This window comes from Phytophthora cinnamomi (assembly GCF_018691715.1).
Source record: "Phytophthora cinnamomi strain GKB4 chromosome Unknown Contig5, whole genome shotgun sequence".
NCBI classification, from domain to species: Eukaryota; Oomycota; class Peronosporomycetes; order Peronosporales; family Peronosporaceae; genus Phytophthora; species Phytophthora cinnamomi.
Genome location: NW_027150938.1, coordinates 479,634 through 495,666, shown reverse-complemented (window position 1 = coordinate 495,666; position 16,033 = coordinate 479,634). Strand labels below are relative to the sequence as shown.

At 57.4% G+C, this 16,033-nt stretch overlaps 4 protein-coding genes across 5 annotated transcripts; 1 reads left to right on the top strand and 3 right to left on the bottom strand.

Annotated features, from left to right (window-relative positions):
- Positions 1–653: 653 nt before the first annotated feature.
- Positions 654–3,491, bottom strand: IUM83_09772 (Sulfate Permease (SulP) Family; the record flags this gene model as incomplete). Its single annotated transcript, XM_067934236.1, has 1 exon — positions 654–3,491. One exon carries the CDS (start codon positions 3,489–3,491, stop codon positions 654–656), a length of 2,838 nt encoding a protein of 945 aa, XP_067799225.1.
- A 1,246-nt stretch (positions 3,492–4,737) lies between these two features.
- IUM83_09771 (uncharacterized protein) lies at positions 4,738–10,686 on the top strand (the record flags this gene model as incomplete). 2 transcript variants are annotated; one of them, XM_067934234.1, is made up of 2 exons in its annotated part: positions 4,738–5,502; positions 9,859–10,686. In XM_067934234.1, 2 exons carry the CDS (start codon positions 4,738–4,740, stop codon positions 10,684–10,686), a joined length of 1,593 nt encoding a protein of 530 aa, XP_067799226.1. The 2 variants fall into 2 exon arrangements, with proteins under 2 accessions (XP_067799226.1, XP_067799227.1); XM_067934235.1 differs by lacking the exon at positions 9,859–10,686 and adding an exon at positions 5,591–5,599.
- A 196-nt stretch (positions 10,687–10,882) lies between these two features.
- Positions 10,883–13,147, bottom strand: IUM83_09770 (Collagen triple helix repeat; the record flags this gene model as incomplete). Its single annotated transcript, XM_067934233.1, has 1 exon — positions 10,883–13,147. The coding sequence occupies one exon, from the start codon at positions 13,145–13,147 to the stop codon at positions 10,883–10,885; it is 2,265 nt and encodes a 754-aa protein (XP_067799228.1).
- A 341-nt stretch (positions 13,148–13,488) lies between these two features.
- On the bottom strand, positions 13,489–15,807 carry IUM83_09769 (Collagen triple helix repeat; the record flags this gene model as incomplete). Its single annotated transcript, XM_067934232.1, has 1 exon — positions 13,489–15,807. One exon carries the CDS (start codon positions 15,805–15,807, stop codon positions 13,489–13,491), a length of 2,319 nt encoding a protein of 772 aa, XP_067799336.1.
- Between the last annotated feature and the right edge of the window lie 226 nt (positions 15,808–16,033).

Sequence of the window (16,033 nt, the reverse complement as noted above, 5' to 3'; positions counted from 1 at the left end):
GGACCGGATTCCGTTGCGTGTGACTTCCCGCCCCCGCCGCCATCGGCCGAGCCGCTCTTGTACCATCATCATCAAGAGCCGATGCTTGGGATATCGACCACCTCGACACCGTATCGACTCGACTTCCCGCGCCTCTGTTAATTACTTATTCGACCCAGAGATCAAGAGAGAGAAAACACCCGAAAACTGCAGAAACAGGAGAAAGAGGCCGGTAGCAGCGCAGATTTGTCTGCCTGCACATGAAGTGACCCCGACGTCTGAATGAAGAAATGCAAAAACAAACAGAAAAACTGAGCCGTACGGTGAGAGAGCTGTAGGATGATTAACCACACCTTGCTGTTTGGTAGTAGTGTTGACGCTGTAATGCGAAGGCCAGGTTAAGCAGAGCAGGTCATGGTGCTGGTGATGATTATAGGAAGCTAAAGGATGGCAGCGAAGCGAAACTTGCCCAGGTGCATTTGTTGCCCAAGGACATTCATATCTTACATTGTAATACAAGTATGCGAAATGGCCATGCAGAACTTTGAGGTTCCACAGCTCAACAAGCGATAAACAATAAGGCAAACGACATCTATTCAGCAAATTCAGTCTATGCAGACAGCACTTTGCTCGCCCTCCACGATTCGCTGTAGGAGGGGCTGTAGGAAGGGGGCTCAATCGTCCGTCAAGTTGGACTCAAGCACACCAATGGCCATGGACTGCAACATTGCCTGCTGGAAGCGCGCAGCCAAGGTAGGGTGCGCCTTCTGCATCCGCGCGTAGTGAGACTTGCTTAGGAAGAAGATGGAGCTGGGTGCCCGAGCCTGCGCAGTGAACTGATGTCGCTTGTGCAAGATCATCTCGGACGCGCCCACCAGACCTCCTTGGCATACGCGCGTGATGCGCTTGCGACCACGGAAGCCCGGACCCAAACCTTCGTGGATCTTGGACGGCATGAACACGTCCACCTTGCCGTACCCGATGAAGTAGACGCCGTTGACGAGTCCACCAGCACGGTACAATGTCTCGCCCTCCTGCTTCAGTGAGTGCGTCACGTACATCTCGCCGAGTTCACGCGTAAGCACGGCACCAGCTTCATTACAAGCAGGAAGCTGCGTTCCGTCGCTGTTTGTCAAAGCCGACTTGTCATCCTTGCGGTGCGAACCATCGGGGCGAGGCAGCAGCTCATCCAGCAACTGCCAGTGCTGGCCTTCGTTGCCTCCGTTCACCGCCAACGCCGGTGTTGACTCACTGAGAGGCAACACACCTTCAGACACCAACAGTTCATCTTCACACCACTCCAATGCCTTGTCCAGCGTGTCGAACACCAGCGATCCCGTGCCCGACCCGTCCTCCTTTTCAATCACGTCGTGAACGCGCAGCAACCGTTCAGCATCAGTCGGGACGCTCGCGAAGATGAGAGCAATACCGTGCTGTGCCAACAACTCCTTCGTCGCGTTGAAGCAGCTCCGCACAGCCGTAGCATCCACGCCGCTCACCTTCTCGAAGTCCAGAATAAAGTATCTCGTGCGAGCAGCATGGAGTGCTGCTTGGCCGCTCTTGCCAGCCTTTGGCGTAGACGAGTATCCGTGAATCTCCTGGTCGTCGAAGACCGAATCCAGCGTAGCGAGGTCATCGTTGAAAGTGTCCTCCAGTGAACGAGCCACGTACGGCGAGGGTGCATGGCGCCGGGACAGCAGAGGAGATGCACCGGAAAGCGTACTGGTTTGCGCTTCCTGTTTCTCTGTCGTGGTCACCAACACGTGACGACGGACTTCGTCCATGACTTTGACGCTCGATCCAAAGAAAATGTAGCCTTCCAGTTCCAGCGTGACGATGGACATGCGTATGTTCTGGAGCAGCACGCGCTCACGAAGGTCGCGCTCCACACGCGAGCGCTTCATCACGCGGTGAATATTCGAGGTTGCGACGTACGAGTAGATGAAATTGAAGCCCGCGACCACTATGCCGATGAGGATACCGCCTTCCAAATTGACGAAGACCATGGAGAGGAACGTGAACCAAACGATGCCGTACTCGCGCGGAAGCAGCTTGTTGCGAGCGTGGTAGAGCCACTCGAGCATCAAATCGAGACACACGAGCATCTGCAGCGCACCGAAGAAGACCTTGGGCACATACGCGATAATGGAGAACGGGCTCAGCACGATGGCGATCTCCAAGGCAAACACGATGAGACCAACGTAGCGCGTATCGAGCTTGCCACGCAGCGTGAAGATGGTCTGCGAGAAGAGGTACGAGCCGGTGAAGCCGCCTCCCAGACCCGAGAGCAAATTGCTGATGCCGACAGTCTGCAGCTCGTGGTTGTGGTCCAGCGGCTTGCCCAGCGCCGTCTCGACAGCGGCCACATCCAGTGACGACGAGAAGGCCACCACGAAGTACATGGCGATCCACGTCGGGATCTGGTCCGTTAGGTGGGAGAAATTGATCTTGGAGAAGTCATAGAACCCGTAGATCTCCGTGATGGTGCGCGGGGAGGGGGGCGGTTTGGCCACCCAGCCCGCAGCGCGCGCGTCGTCCAGAGACGTCCCCGTGACGAGCAGCAGGCCATAGAAGGTAATGAGCATGGCGGCCAAGCAGCAGGGCATCACGGCCATGTGGTCCCAGCGCGAGTTGACCCAGAAGATGGTGGTGCCAGCGAAAACACCCGGCACGGACAGCATCAGCGCGTTCCAGTCGGCCAGCTTGACCCAGTCCGCCGGCTCCTTGATGCTCTCCGTGGTCATCATGGACAGGCCGGCCTCCATGGCGTAGAAGCCGATGAAGGCCAGGTAGCCGCCGACCACGGGCATGGGCAGGTACTGCACGAAGCTGGCCAGGCGCAGCTTGCCCGTGACGATGAGCGCGGCGCCCAGCACGGCCGTGGACACGGCCATGGTGAAGAGCGTGGTGGCCAGCACCTCCTCCATGGAGAAGGCGTCGCCGCGCAGCTCGTGCAGCGTCTTGATGATGGACGAGCACATGGCCGAGAGGAAGATGAGCCCGGCGTCCTGCACCTGGCCCATGGCGAAGGGCAGCGAGCTGACGCACGAGAAGCAGATCTGGTGCACGGCCGCCGACACGAGCACGAGCTTGACCAGGTCGTTCATGTAGGGCTGGAACTCCGGGTCGCGGAAGATGATCTGCGCGAAGCTGATCATGAGCGGCACGAGGATCACCGTGTTGAGCACGCCGTAGACGCCGATCTTGACCTTGCGCTGCGTGGGCGACAGCGCCGGCCCGTCCTGCGGCCGCAGCAGCGCCGAGCTCTCCTCCACGTCCACCACCAGGTCGTCCATGGAGGACGCGGCCACGCCCGCGCGGCGCGGGTGGTACGAGTGGCGCGGCGTCTTCATGTGGCCGCCGGCCACGGCCACCAGGCCGCGCAGCGACAGCGGCGTGCTGCCGTCGTACGTGCGCCCGAGCGTGCCGGCCGGGGACTCGGGCAGCAGCAGACTGCCGAAGTCGCGGCGGCGCGTGCGCGGCGTGCGCGCCGTGGCGCCCGTCGAGTCCATCGCGAGCTCTCGGCCAGGCGGCGAATCGAAAAGTGTGACGCGCCCGAAACCGGCCACGCACGCGGCCCGTCTATTGACGGCAGGGCGGCGACAGCAGCTCCGGACGTATGAGGCTGGCAATAGGAGGCAGGTTAACACGCGGACGGCGGCCGGGCCGAGGTATAGTTCGGCCTTGATTGCTGAAGCCGCGCGGTCCGGTCAGCTGGCCCGCGCAAAGCAGAGATCGACCGCGGCGGTGCATCGGGCCGATGCCCTCGCCCGGGGATGCTGCACGCTGCCTATCGGCCGGCCGGCAAATTTGAAAAATTGATGTGGACTCACGTGTCGTCCATCAATGGGGCTCCACCATGCTCAAATCTCCATGGCAACCGGAGCGCTGCCTCTGCGTGTCTGGCTACAGACAAGATAGGGCGGCGATGCGACGCGATCCGGTTCTGCGGTCTCCGATGGAGACTCTCCATGACTTGACCGGGGATGCTCCGGTCTCCTGTGAGCTTGGGCTTGGCAGCACCGTGCGATAGGAGGCCTGATCTCATGGAGGCTTTGTCATAGCAAGGAGCTCAGCGCCCGCGGTCTCTGCACGCAGCGGCGGAATGGGGGGCGACGTCTGTTGCCCGGACCCTTTTCTGCTTGATGCTCTTCAAGATCGGCCAGGGGCTGCTGGCAGCTCGCAGTCGCCGCTTGGCCGCCAAGCAAGCTGGCGGGCCAGAGTGCAATTGCATCGCGTCGGCGGACCAGCGCCCGCAATATTTCGTCAGACGGTGAGCGCCAAGCGACTGGCACCGGCAGCGATGTTCCGCCCTGCTCTTCGGACGCTGCACAGTGCAGTGCACTGGAGCGCGCCGTTGGAATTTGCCGCGATGTGATTTGTCTCGCCTACAGGCAGACTCAGTCTAGTAGACTGGGACAGTCGCAGCCAGCAATTGCTGCCGACGTGGCCATCAACACTCCGGCGCCAAAACATGGCACGCGCGCGGCGTGGGGCGAAAATATTCAAGCGGATGGCGACAATAATGGTCGGCGGTGCTAAGGCTTGGCGGCCAAGAATCTTGGCCAACTTGGCCCAAGATACCCGACCGCTCTCGACCGTTGAATTCCGTCGCGACCAAAGGACGCAAGATCGATGCGTGTCAAAAAAGATCGTCAAGTTTGACTCGGACAAGCTTCAGTCTCCGATATCGTTGACCAGGTCCGCCTCGAGGTCATGCGTCTTGCATCGTTGCGACGGACAGCGGCGCTGGTCGCCATGGCCGCACTGCAGCCTGTTGAACCGGCAGCGCTGAAATTCGACAATCACCTGACAGTGTCGCTCGCCAGCAACGGCACGTCCTTCATTGCGTCGTCGGGGGAGCTACCCAGCGACCTGCTCATGACGCAGCTCGCGGACAAGAAAACTACCAAGAAGAAGGTCAAGAAGAGCGCCGACAGCAACGTGATGGTCGAGGAGGACATGGTCATGTGCTCGCAAGACCCCGCGGCAGTCTACGACGGGGAGATCGACGTCCTGCTGCTGTTTTCCAAGTGCATCGAGAGCTCGACGCTGTCCACGGTCGAGACGTGGGCACTGGACATGCAGAAGATCGTGGCGGACACTGTCGGGCCGTACGACGGTGTCGCTCTAGCTTTCAAGGCCACGATGGTCGCTGGGGGCTGCTCGAAATCGGCGTACGACGCTGTGGTAGAGGTCACCGGAGACGACTTGGACCGGGTCGCTGCCTTTCCGGGGCTTGGCGACGTGTACCCCGTCGACTCGGTGATTAGCTCGACCGACGGCTTCACTGCAGTTATCTCGTTCGCAACGGACGAAACTTCGTACAATGAGATTGTCGCGTTCGAGAACGTGAATCGAATCGCCAACGTGGTGAACTTCCAGATGAGTGGAAGTGACGAGAACTGCGAAGGTGGACCCGAAAGTTGCATCGAGCTGAAGCAAGAGGAAGACCTCTTCATGTACAACCCGTTCACGGTTACCCAGTCGCTGAACTGCGCGGACCTCGAGAACGGCGTCCCGGTCACCCTTATCGGCGACGATGGCACACGCCAGTGCTTCTGTGGCTGTCCTGCTGGTTACGAAATGCTGACGAAGGGGAATGATAAAGTGTGCGTGAAAATCGGGAATACGTCGAATTGTGTGTGGAGCAAGGTGAGCGGCTATAAGCATCAAGTGGACACGAAATCCAGCGTCTGTTCCTTTGACCATGTCGGGGACAAGTGGGGGATCCCGCTCCCTCTTCCGACCAGTGGTTATGGCTCAAATAAGCTATTGCTGCTTGCCGATGTCTCGCTGGACCCACGCATACGTGTGTTTGCAGTGAAGATTCAGAATCCAGAGTATTATGCAGGGTTCCTTATTCCTATCCTTGGGAATATGCCATCAGTTTGGCCACTTAAGTTTTCAGATGTGGAGGCAAAAACTCCAAGCGCAGCAAAATTTGACCCGATGTATCCGAGTGGGGAGGATCTCCCCATACATGACGCAGCGAAGACCTGGAAAGATTACCAGACAAACCGAGCTGATGCCATGAACAGTATCGTCTTCAAAGGCTACGGCAAGTACCGATTGGAGATGGATGCGTACGACTACTATTCCAGTGCAACATGCGTTGGCTGTATCGCTATCTTAGATAACTACCGGCCTCGCGCTACCACAAAGTGTCCAGCTAGCTTCTGTGACACCGCGTCAGGGGCTGCTGACTGTGGCTGCACTGCTGAACTGACGCTAAGCAACGTGGCCAAAGCACATGAGCTGGCTCAACAATACATCGACTTCGGAGACCAAGCTGACAATGACGGCTGTAGTGGCAACAACCGCTGCGACTTTCATCTATTCACCAAGAAAAACTTTTTCGAAACCAAATTCACGGGATATTCTCACGATGAGAGTATTTCGTGTTTTGACCCGGACTTGGTGCTCGGAGACATCCTATCTCACCAGAAGATGGCGATAAATCCGCTAAAGAAGACAGACGGCACATGCCACGACGTGGTGAAGCCGGTGCCAGCTGGTCAATGCACTCGCTGCTGCAAAATGACGACCGCGTTGCGGGAGTTTTGGACGGAATATCGATGTGGATCTGACTACGATGCGCGGTACTGTGAGGGAGATAGCGACCAATCGTGTACATTCGAGCAGTGCCTTGTGGTCAATGGTGACACACTTGCAACCGCCACAGCTCGCATCAAACCCAGCATCGTCGATGAGTCCAAGAAAGTTTTACAGCAACTGCGCGAGGAAGATTACCAGACCGTGACCCAGGTGCATCGTGCACTCGAATGCACGTCGTATTACGGCGCCGACGGTCAATGCGTGTATATGGCGAAGCTATCTGAGTTTATTGAGACGACGCATACTTTGAATTTCGAGGGAGATCTCGATGTAAACAGTTTTGTTCATTGGCGCTACAAAGTGAACGGTGATTCGGAGAAATGGCAGCTGTGGAAGACCAGGCGTCAAACAAGTGCTGAAACCGGGTGTCATTGGGCGACCTGCGAAGCTGTGTACGACAACGATGAAGTGCTGACGTTCTCCGATCCAGAAACAAAGATATCGATTGAAGCGTGGACGCAGTGCGGCCTTGTCCGCAGTTTTTTCTTCTACGTGCATTTACACGTGAACAGCGCAGTCGATGTGTGCAAGCACTTTAGCGACATGTGGTACCAGACGTCGGTCTCACGACTTCCCATTGCAGCACAAATGTGCGCGTACCCTGGCAGCGATTTCGCAGAGTTGACATTTGATTTTCACCCTAAAACCGGGCTCCAATACTCGCGTACCCAGCTACGGATGAACGTGTCTGGGGTGGTCTGTACCGGCACTTTCGAGAACCGCACACCAGTTGAAATCCTCAAGGTGACTAAAGATTCTCCCGAGATCGTAACGCGTTTTGGTGTGGAATTGCTGCACACTCCGAGCACGGAGGCACTCACGAATTTTGATGTATCGTGCGACTTCAAGTATCTGGATTACACAGGGTTGACGCATATAAAGACGTGCGGTCGTTCGTTCTCCATTGCTGATTGCAAAGGCCCCCAATTTGATTTGCCTAACGCGAAGTGCGAGTACGAAGTGTGCGCTGGCAACAAAATAGCTGGGTTGTATGAAGCGTGCGGTGGGAAGATTATCAAGAGCACGAAGACCAGCACTTACGTAGAATCGGGTGAGAAAGAGTGCTGTCAAGGGTGCGCAAATACTGAAGTTATGTGCACGGGGTTGATGGATGTACCCGAGAGGGGCGCCGAGCTTATGCGCTGTGAACCTGCAGGTGTCGGTGGGGCATACAGTAATTACTACTTCCCCGTTATCTTTCTCGCAGAGGCCACACAAAATCATCCAGTTGTCGCGATGCTACTTAGCGGCGGTGTCGTGGCTGTTGCCGTCACACTCATAGCACTTCGTCGTCGCAAAACTGGTGTAAGTTCGGCGCAGTTTGACTCCGATGCGTACTTCCCACTGTTGTCTTAGGGTACGTCAAATTGAAGAGAAAATCACTTGATAATCGATTACTGCGCTGTGGCGACATCTTCCTCGTCCTCTGTTGTGAATCAACATTTTTAGTGTCTGTGGGAACGATAATCTGACTGGAATGTGTTACCATCGCGAAGCATCGCAAAAAATATATACACGGAGAGTTATCGTTGCCAAGCGACGGCTGCTGATACATGTAGCGATCTAAAACAAACGCAACTCGAGTCTCGAGACCCTGGCAAAGGCCCTCGGGAGGGACACCCACGAACAACTCTGCTCCGGAGGCCATGACCCGCACTTCAGCGCCACCACTTTCACGTTGGGAGACCAAACCTTGAGCAACAAGAAATATGCAGCTACTGGAGGCACTCGCCCTGGGTGCTCTCCACCCGTCGCTCGGGATGTCGGTCACGGGTGCATTCCTGGGTGTGAAGGAGTCGTTGCTTGCGGAAAGCAGAGAACGCAGCGTGTCATTCGATGCGATACCCCTTGACCTGTCGAGCTCGACGCTGGACCCCGAAGAATTTGTGGACAACGACTATTACTCTTCAGACGTTATGGGACCGACGGTCGCATTGCGTGCACAGATTCGGGTGAGAGCGATACGCCGGTTGTCGTAGTGCTGGCATTCTTCAGGTGCCTAAACGACACAACCCTGGATATGTTGGCGCAGTGGGTGAACCAAGTCATGTACAACCCATTCATGGTGACACGCTCGTTGCAATGTGCCAACTTGGACGATGGTGCCCCGTGACATACGTGGATGACGACGGTACCCGCCAATGCTTCTGCAATTGCCCCGCTGGATACGAGTTTGGTGAAGATGACTACGGCCATCCTGCGTGTAAGAAGGCGGCTGATGAGACTTATCCTTGCGTCTGGGCCGATTGCAATGGATTCAAGCACAAAGTGCAGACCGACGAGGAGGTGTGCTCGTTCAAAGGCATGGCCACCAAGTGAGGGCTGTCTGTGCCGTTCCCAAGCAACGGCTACGTAGCAGACAAGCGAGACAACATCGTGGAGGGATATCTAAACCCGCGCATCAAATTAACGGCCGGGCTAGCGCAGGATCGGGAGTACGAGGGGAGCGACATTCGTGGTGTTGTAAAATATGGCGCTTCGTTACCGTTAACGTTCGCGGAGGTTGTGGGCAGGAGCCCAAAGCGTTAAGATTTTCTCCGGTAGTGGCGTCTGAGCCTGAAACTACATTTTATGAAGAAGTGAGCACGTGGAAAGACTACTAGATGAACCGTGACGCCAAGATTGATGATATCGAGTTCACGTCCTTCGGTAAGTACCACCTCGAGGTGAGCGCTTTGGTGCCACTGACGGCGAGTGCGAGTTCCGAGCTAAACTGTCAGAACTCATCGACACAACGGAGCAGCTCAACTTCGCGGCCTCGTACGGATATGGTAGTTTTCCACGCGAAGTGAGTGCAGTGTTGAAGCAAGGCGGAATGAGCAAGCGGACGAAGCTGGGGAAAAGATGTTTTGAAGCAGAATGAAGACATTACGACCAAGTCCTCAAATTGAAGACCCAACATCTAGTTGTGCAGAAAAGTGCCGATCCTGGACCAGGAATCTTGTCCTAGCGTTGCGTCCAGCACCACGTCTGCCATATCGGCGTACAATCGGAGTCGCTACGTGGATCCTGCTGAACCACGTACGTGCGTGGTGGACGAAAACACGGACGATCGGCATGTGCCACTGATGTTGGTCGGTGACGACGGACCGTGTGGATGACGTCTCAACCCGTGGACCACGTCACGGTCGGCTGGTCGTGCGGCACGAAGGTCACGCTGGAGTCATGGTCCGCGATGAGACACTGGAACGTCGGCGGACCCACTCCACCGTGAACAGCCCTGTGAGCGTGTGCCGAAAGTTCAACGATATGTGGTACCAGACATCGGTGTCCAGGCTGCCGATCGGCCCTGGTATGTGCGCGTACCCGGGCAGCGACTTTGCCGAGCTGACGTTCGACTTCCACCCGAACGCTGGCCTGCAGTACTCTCGTGACGAGCTGCGGATGAAGGTGTCCGAGGTTGAGTGCACGGGTGCGCTGGAAGGCCGCACCCCCGTGACGATCTTGAGTGTGACAGAAGACTCGCCGGAGATCGTGACTCGGTTCGCTGTCACAATGCTGAACAAGGCCACCACGGAAGCTGCCACGGGTTTCCATGTGGAATGCACCTTCACGTACAAGCAGTTTAGCGGGAACTCTCGCGCGGAGACATGCACGCGTGACTTCTCCATCTCGGACTGCAAGGGCCCGGCATTCGACATCTCCGACTCTGAGTGCGAGTACGATGCGTGTGCTGGTGACGATACGGCCGGGGTGTACGAAGCGTGTGGGGGTATCGTTGTCAAGGCCGACGATAAGTGCACGATCGTCGAGACGGGTGAGAAGCCGTGTTGCCAGGGCTGCAAGGACACGGAGGTCGTGTGCACGGCGCTGCTTGACCTACCGGACGACAAGGCCGACATCATGCGTTGCGAGCCAACCTCGGAGGGTGCGTACTCGAGTGACTACAGCTACTACGCGGCGGTGCTCCTGACTGCGACCGCCCAGGAGCACCCGGCCGCCACGGCATTGCTGGGTGCCACGGCGCTGATTGCGGTGGTGGCGCTCGTTGTTGTTCGTCGCCGAGTGGTGGCTTCTCACTCCCCTCAGATGGCCGACGACGCCTACTATCCACTAGCCCCCATCAAACGTGCAAACAACAATTTATAGTTTTTCTCGTTGTATCGGTGATGATACTACTGTTGGGGCGTTTCCATCGCAAATATTATGCATTGCCAGTGGTATGCATCGAACAGAATTTACTACGCACACCTTTCATCATTTTTTATTGCTCACATTGAGAACTTATCATTCAGGACTTACGTCAGCTCAACAATCATGTAGAAAATGAGGTTACCACCGTCAGTCAGTCAACCAGGGGGTAATACCCACTTTGATCACGCGCAGCTCCATCTTCACGATGTCTCACGACGATCGAAGCCACGACAACGACCATGACACTCGCACCCCAAATCATCAGCGTCCCTGTACCGGCCAAGCTGTCCGTCGACTCTGCAAGCAGCAACGGAACCACCGGAGGCTCGCAGCGCTTCACGTCCGTCGAGCCCACAGCGTTGCACGTCAGCGTCTGCGAGCACTTCGTGCAGCACGTCGGCACCGTCGCCGGCTTCATGATCGTGTTGGTCGCAGTGGACGTCACCACCGAGCCGCCACACGACTCGTACAGCCCTGGCGCGGCATCGCCCGCGCACTTGTTCGCGCACACGTCTTGCTGTCCGCCGGAAGTCAACTCCGGTTTGTTGCAATCCGTCACGGTGAAGGTGTGGCTGCAGTCGATCGTGTTGATAGTCGTCGTCGTGGACGCCGTGCGCGGAGTGCGCGTAAACTTGCAGTGGACGACTCCCGTAGTCTTCTGCGCCGTCGACGGGTTGTTCACCAGCTCGACGCCGTAGTATTTGTTGATGGTGGAGGAGGACGAGTCGCTCACGAGCGAGACGACCTGCGTGTCCGATCCACCAGTGGGCTTCACCATGATGTCGCACTGCACACCCGTGTACGTCCCCGTGACGGTGTTGTCCACCTGCTGTAATACGTCGGCAACCGACAAGCTCAGCTTGAGGATAGCGAAGTCGCTGCCTCCGTAGGCGCAGTAGGTGCCCTCGGAGCCTTGCACGCCGGGTTTCTCCACCACCTGCCACATTGCGTCGAACTTGGAGCACGTCAACGTGCTGTGCAGGAACAAGTTGATGGTGAACGAGGTCGAGTACGCTCTCCCACACGCTGTCCATGCCTCCAGGATCACCGTGGTGCTGGCATCGGTGAACGCGATCGCCGAGTCACTCAGCGGGTTCCACGCGACGAACGTCTTGCCGTCGAGGTTGTAGCGCCAGAAGACGTAGTCCTTGCTCTTGGTCGCTTCGGTCGCCGGCGTGGGGAACGCCGCCGTGAAGGCTGTCGACACGTCCAGGAGCTGGGACAACTGGACGCTGTATCGGCAGTTGGTGTCGGTTTTGTCGAAGTTGGTGCAGGGAATGGTGTAGTAGACGTGCTTGGTGGCGTCACAGCCCGCGGGTTTGCTCGGTAGCGCATTGAGCACTGCAGTAGACGCGGACTGGATGGTGGACTTGATGGTGGCGGAGGTGGTTATGATGTCGGGGCCCTTGGCTTGAAGACACAAGTTGATTGAACACGTATTGGGGATGCTGGATCCGCCTTTGCATGTTGGTGTTGGTGGATCTGGGTCGTTTTCGTAGTCGTTCGGACAGGCGTACTCAGTGTACATTTCCTTGAGCGTCCTTGTCTTTCTGCAGCACCACGAGCACTGGGAGTTTAGAAGGGTTTCCAATACCGCGGAAGAAGACTGCAGAGCAATGAGGGGCGTCGTTTTGAGCTTTGCCACGTTTGTTGCGAGAGTTGTGCTGTCGAAGCATGTGGACGTGCAGTCTTTTTCGCTCTCGTTGAAGAGTTTGAACTTGGAGAACTTGTCCGTTGTGGTTGCACACAGGATGCCGCTGTTCGGGTTGTTGATGACGTTGGCATCGGCCGTGTACGTCTTGTAGGCGTTGTCGTATCCTTGAAACGCGGTCAGCGTCGCATTTGTCAGCGTCTGTGGACTGAGCACTGCAGCTGGGCAGCCCCCTGTGGTGCCATATCTCGGTCGAAACGAATCTAGGATTGCGATGCACCCCGTGCACGTGATCTGGCGGGCAGCAGTGCCCCCGACAACTTCCATGTCGTATTTTCCAGGCGCGCCGAACGAGATTTGGCTTTGCAATAATGCTGGGTTGGCGAAGTATTGCAGCCGCGACACTTGCTTTGTCGAAGTCGTCGTTGTCGATCCCATCTTGGTGGACATGATCTGAATGAACGCGCTCTTGCTCTCGCCTCCGTAGATGCTGCGCTGGGAATCGCTCTCGCAGGCGTCCAGCGGGTCGGGCACTGGCACTTCGCACTGATCCACGGCCCCCAGTTTGAGATTGTTGGCAGCATCGCCCAGTTCGCAGGACAAGCCCATCTGCCAGTAGCAAACGGGGTCGACGTCGTCGTTCGCCACGAGCTCGAGTCGCTGAGCTCCATTCGTTTCGGAGTGGTCACGCTTGTGTCGCCCCAGCCCATCGGCCGCAACGACGTAAGTGCATGCAACCAAAAGCACCGCGGCGACAGCGCGCATGATGGCGAATGTCAGGGAGCAAGATATCGACCACCACCAGATTCAACACGGAAGAGTCGCCAATCCTTGCGAAGATCTCTGACAAGCATCGGTAGCCGCAGGCCTTTGTCAACCTCGGCGGCTACCTATGCGTGTCAGAGATCTTCGCAAAGATTTGGTGTGCATCCTGTGGACAGCAAGGCCTTCCTAGCAAGGGGACGAGTTAACCCAACATTTAACTTTTTTCATGGTCATCCAAATTCATGGAAATAGCTAGACCATACCGATGCAAACCCACCATACCCCCCCCCCCCTACCTTGCAGTGCGACACATACAATGCACTTAGTACTGTGCCAGCCTTCTACTCTCGCAGAGGATAATACACAGCCTCATCTTCCGCACCGCTCACAGCAGTGCCCGCACGGAGTCTCACTACGATTGAAGCCACGACAACGACCATGACACTCGCAGCCCAAATCATCAGCGTCCCTGTACCGGCCAAGCTGTCCGTCGACTCTGCAAGCAGCAACGGAACCACCGGAGGCTCGCAGCGCTTCACGTCCGTCGAGCCCACAGCGTTGCACGTCAGCGTCTGCGAGCACTTCGTGCAGCACGTCGGCACCGTCGCCGGCTTCATGATCGTGTTGGTCGCAGTGGACGTCACCACCGAGCCGCCACACGACTCGTACAGCCCTGGCGCGGCATCGCCCGCGCACTTGTTCGCGCACACGTCTTGCTGTCCGCCGGAAGTCAACTCCGGTTTGTTGCAATCCGTCACGGTGAAGGTGTGGCTGCAGTCGATCGTGTTGATAGTCGTCGTCGTGGACGCCGTGCGCGGAGTGCGCGTAAACTTGCAGTGGACGACTCCCGTAGTCTTCTGCGCCGTCGACGGGTTGTTCACCAGCTCGACGCCGTAGTATTTGTTGATGGTGGAGGAGGACGAGTCGCTCACGAGCGAGACGACCTGCGTGTCCGATCCACCAGTGGGCTTCACCATGATGTCGCACTGCACACCCGTGTACGTCCCCGTGACGGTGTTGTCCACCTGCTGTAATACGTCGGCAACCGACAAGCTCAGCTTGAGGATAGCGAAGTCGCTGCCTCCGTAGGCGCAGTAGGTGCCCTCGGAGCCTTGCACGCCGGGTTTCTCCACCACCTGCCACATTGCGTCGAACTTGGAGCACGTCAACGTGCTGTGCAGGAACAAGTTGATGGTGAACGAGGTCGAGTACGCTCTCCCACACGCTGTCCATGCCTCCAGGATCACCGTGGTGCTGGCATCGGTGAACGCGATCGCCGAGTCACTCAGCGGGTTCCACGCGACGAACGTCTTGCCGTCGAGGTTGTAGCGCCAGAAGACGTAGTCCTTGCTCTTGGTCGCTTCGGTCGCCGGCGTGGGGAACGCCGCCGTGAAGGCTGTCGACACGTCCAGGAGCTGGGACAACTGGACGCTGTATCGGCAGTTGGTGTCGGTTTTGTCGAAGTTGGTGCAGGGAATGGTGTAGTAGACGTGCTTCATGGCGTCACAGCCCGCGGGTTTGTTCGGTAGAGCATTGAGCACTGCAGTAGACGCGGACTGGATGGTGGACTTGATGGTGGCGGAGGCGGTGATGATGTCGGGGCCCTTGGCTTGAAGACACAAGTTGAACGAGCACGTGTTGGGGATCCCTGTTCCCCCCTTGCACTCCGCTGTCGGTGGATCTGGGTCGTTTTCGTAGTCGTTCGGGCAGTAGTATTCCGTGTACATTTCCTTGAGTGTTCTCGCTTTTCTGCAGCACCACGAGCACTGGGCGTTTAACAGCGACTCCATGGTTGCGGAGGACGTCTGGAGATTGTACGTGGTTTGAGTCGACACCGTGAATGGAGTTGTCTTGAGCTTCGCCACGTTAGTCGCCAGGAGTGTATTGTCAAAGCAGGTCGTGCTGCACGTCTTCTCAGTCTCGTAAAAGTTCTTGAGCTTCCCATACCTGTCTGTGTCAGTCGCACACAGGATGCCGCTGTTCGGGTTGTTGACGACGTTGGCATCGGCCGTGTACGTCCTGTAGGCGTTGTCGTATCCTTGAAACGAGATCAACGTCGCGCTCGTGAGCGTCTGCGCGGTAGACGGCAGGTTGGTGGGGCAGCTCCCCGTAGTTCCATAGCGCGGTCGGAAACTGTCCAGGATTGCGATGCACCCGATGCACGAGACCTCGTAGTTGTAGTCGTTGGCGACGATCTCCATGTCGTACATCCCGGGCGTGTCGAACACGATTTGGCTCTGCACCAGCGTCGGGTTGGTCACGTACTGGTACCAGGTGCTTTGCGACGTGGCCGCCGTCGTGGTCGAGCCGCGCCTCGCCGACGTGATGAGGACGTACGGCTGCTGCGACGCCACCTTCCTAGCGAGGTCGTCGTACTTGTTGACTCGGAGGTCCGACACGTAGTTGTCGGTGGGGACGGGCACCGGCACGTCGCACTTGTCGACTTGGCCCAGCCTGATGCTGCCGGCCTGGTCGTCCAAATCGCACGACAGCCCCGCCTGCCAGTAGCAGATCGGATCGGTGTCGTCGTTCGCAGCGAGCTGGAGCTCCGGCGGCGTGACATTCTCCGCGTGGTTGTCGTCGAGCTGCCCCAATGCCCCGGTGACACCCACAAGGCAGGAGGTGGCCCCGGCCACGAGCAATGCAGCGAGAGACCGCATGTTTGCGAATGACAAGTCGGCTGGAGGATATCCCTCCCAGTCATGGCGACCCTCAAAAGGCACGATCCTCATTCGACGGTTGGGAGCCGCAGACAAGGGTCGCGATCTAAAGATTCGGTCATGCTGAAGTCAAACCCGTGTTACTGGTCTTACTTACTTAGTCCTTACATGTACCTCAACTACCGGTATGCGCTGTGCTAGCAATGCAGACATATATTACCGCGTT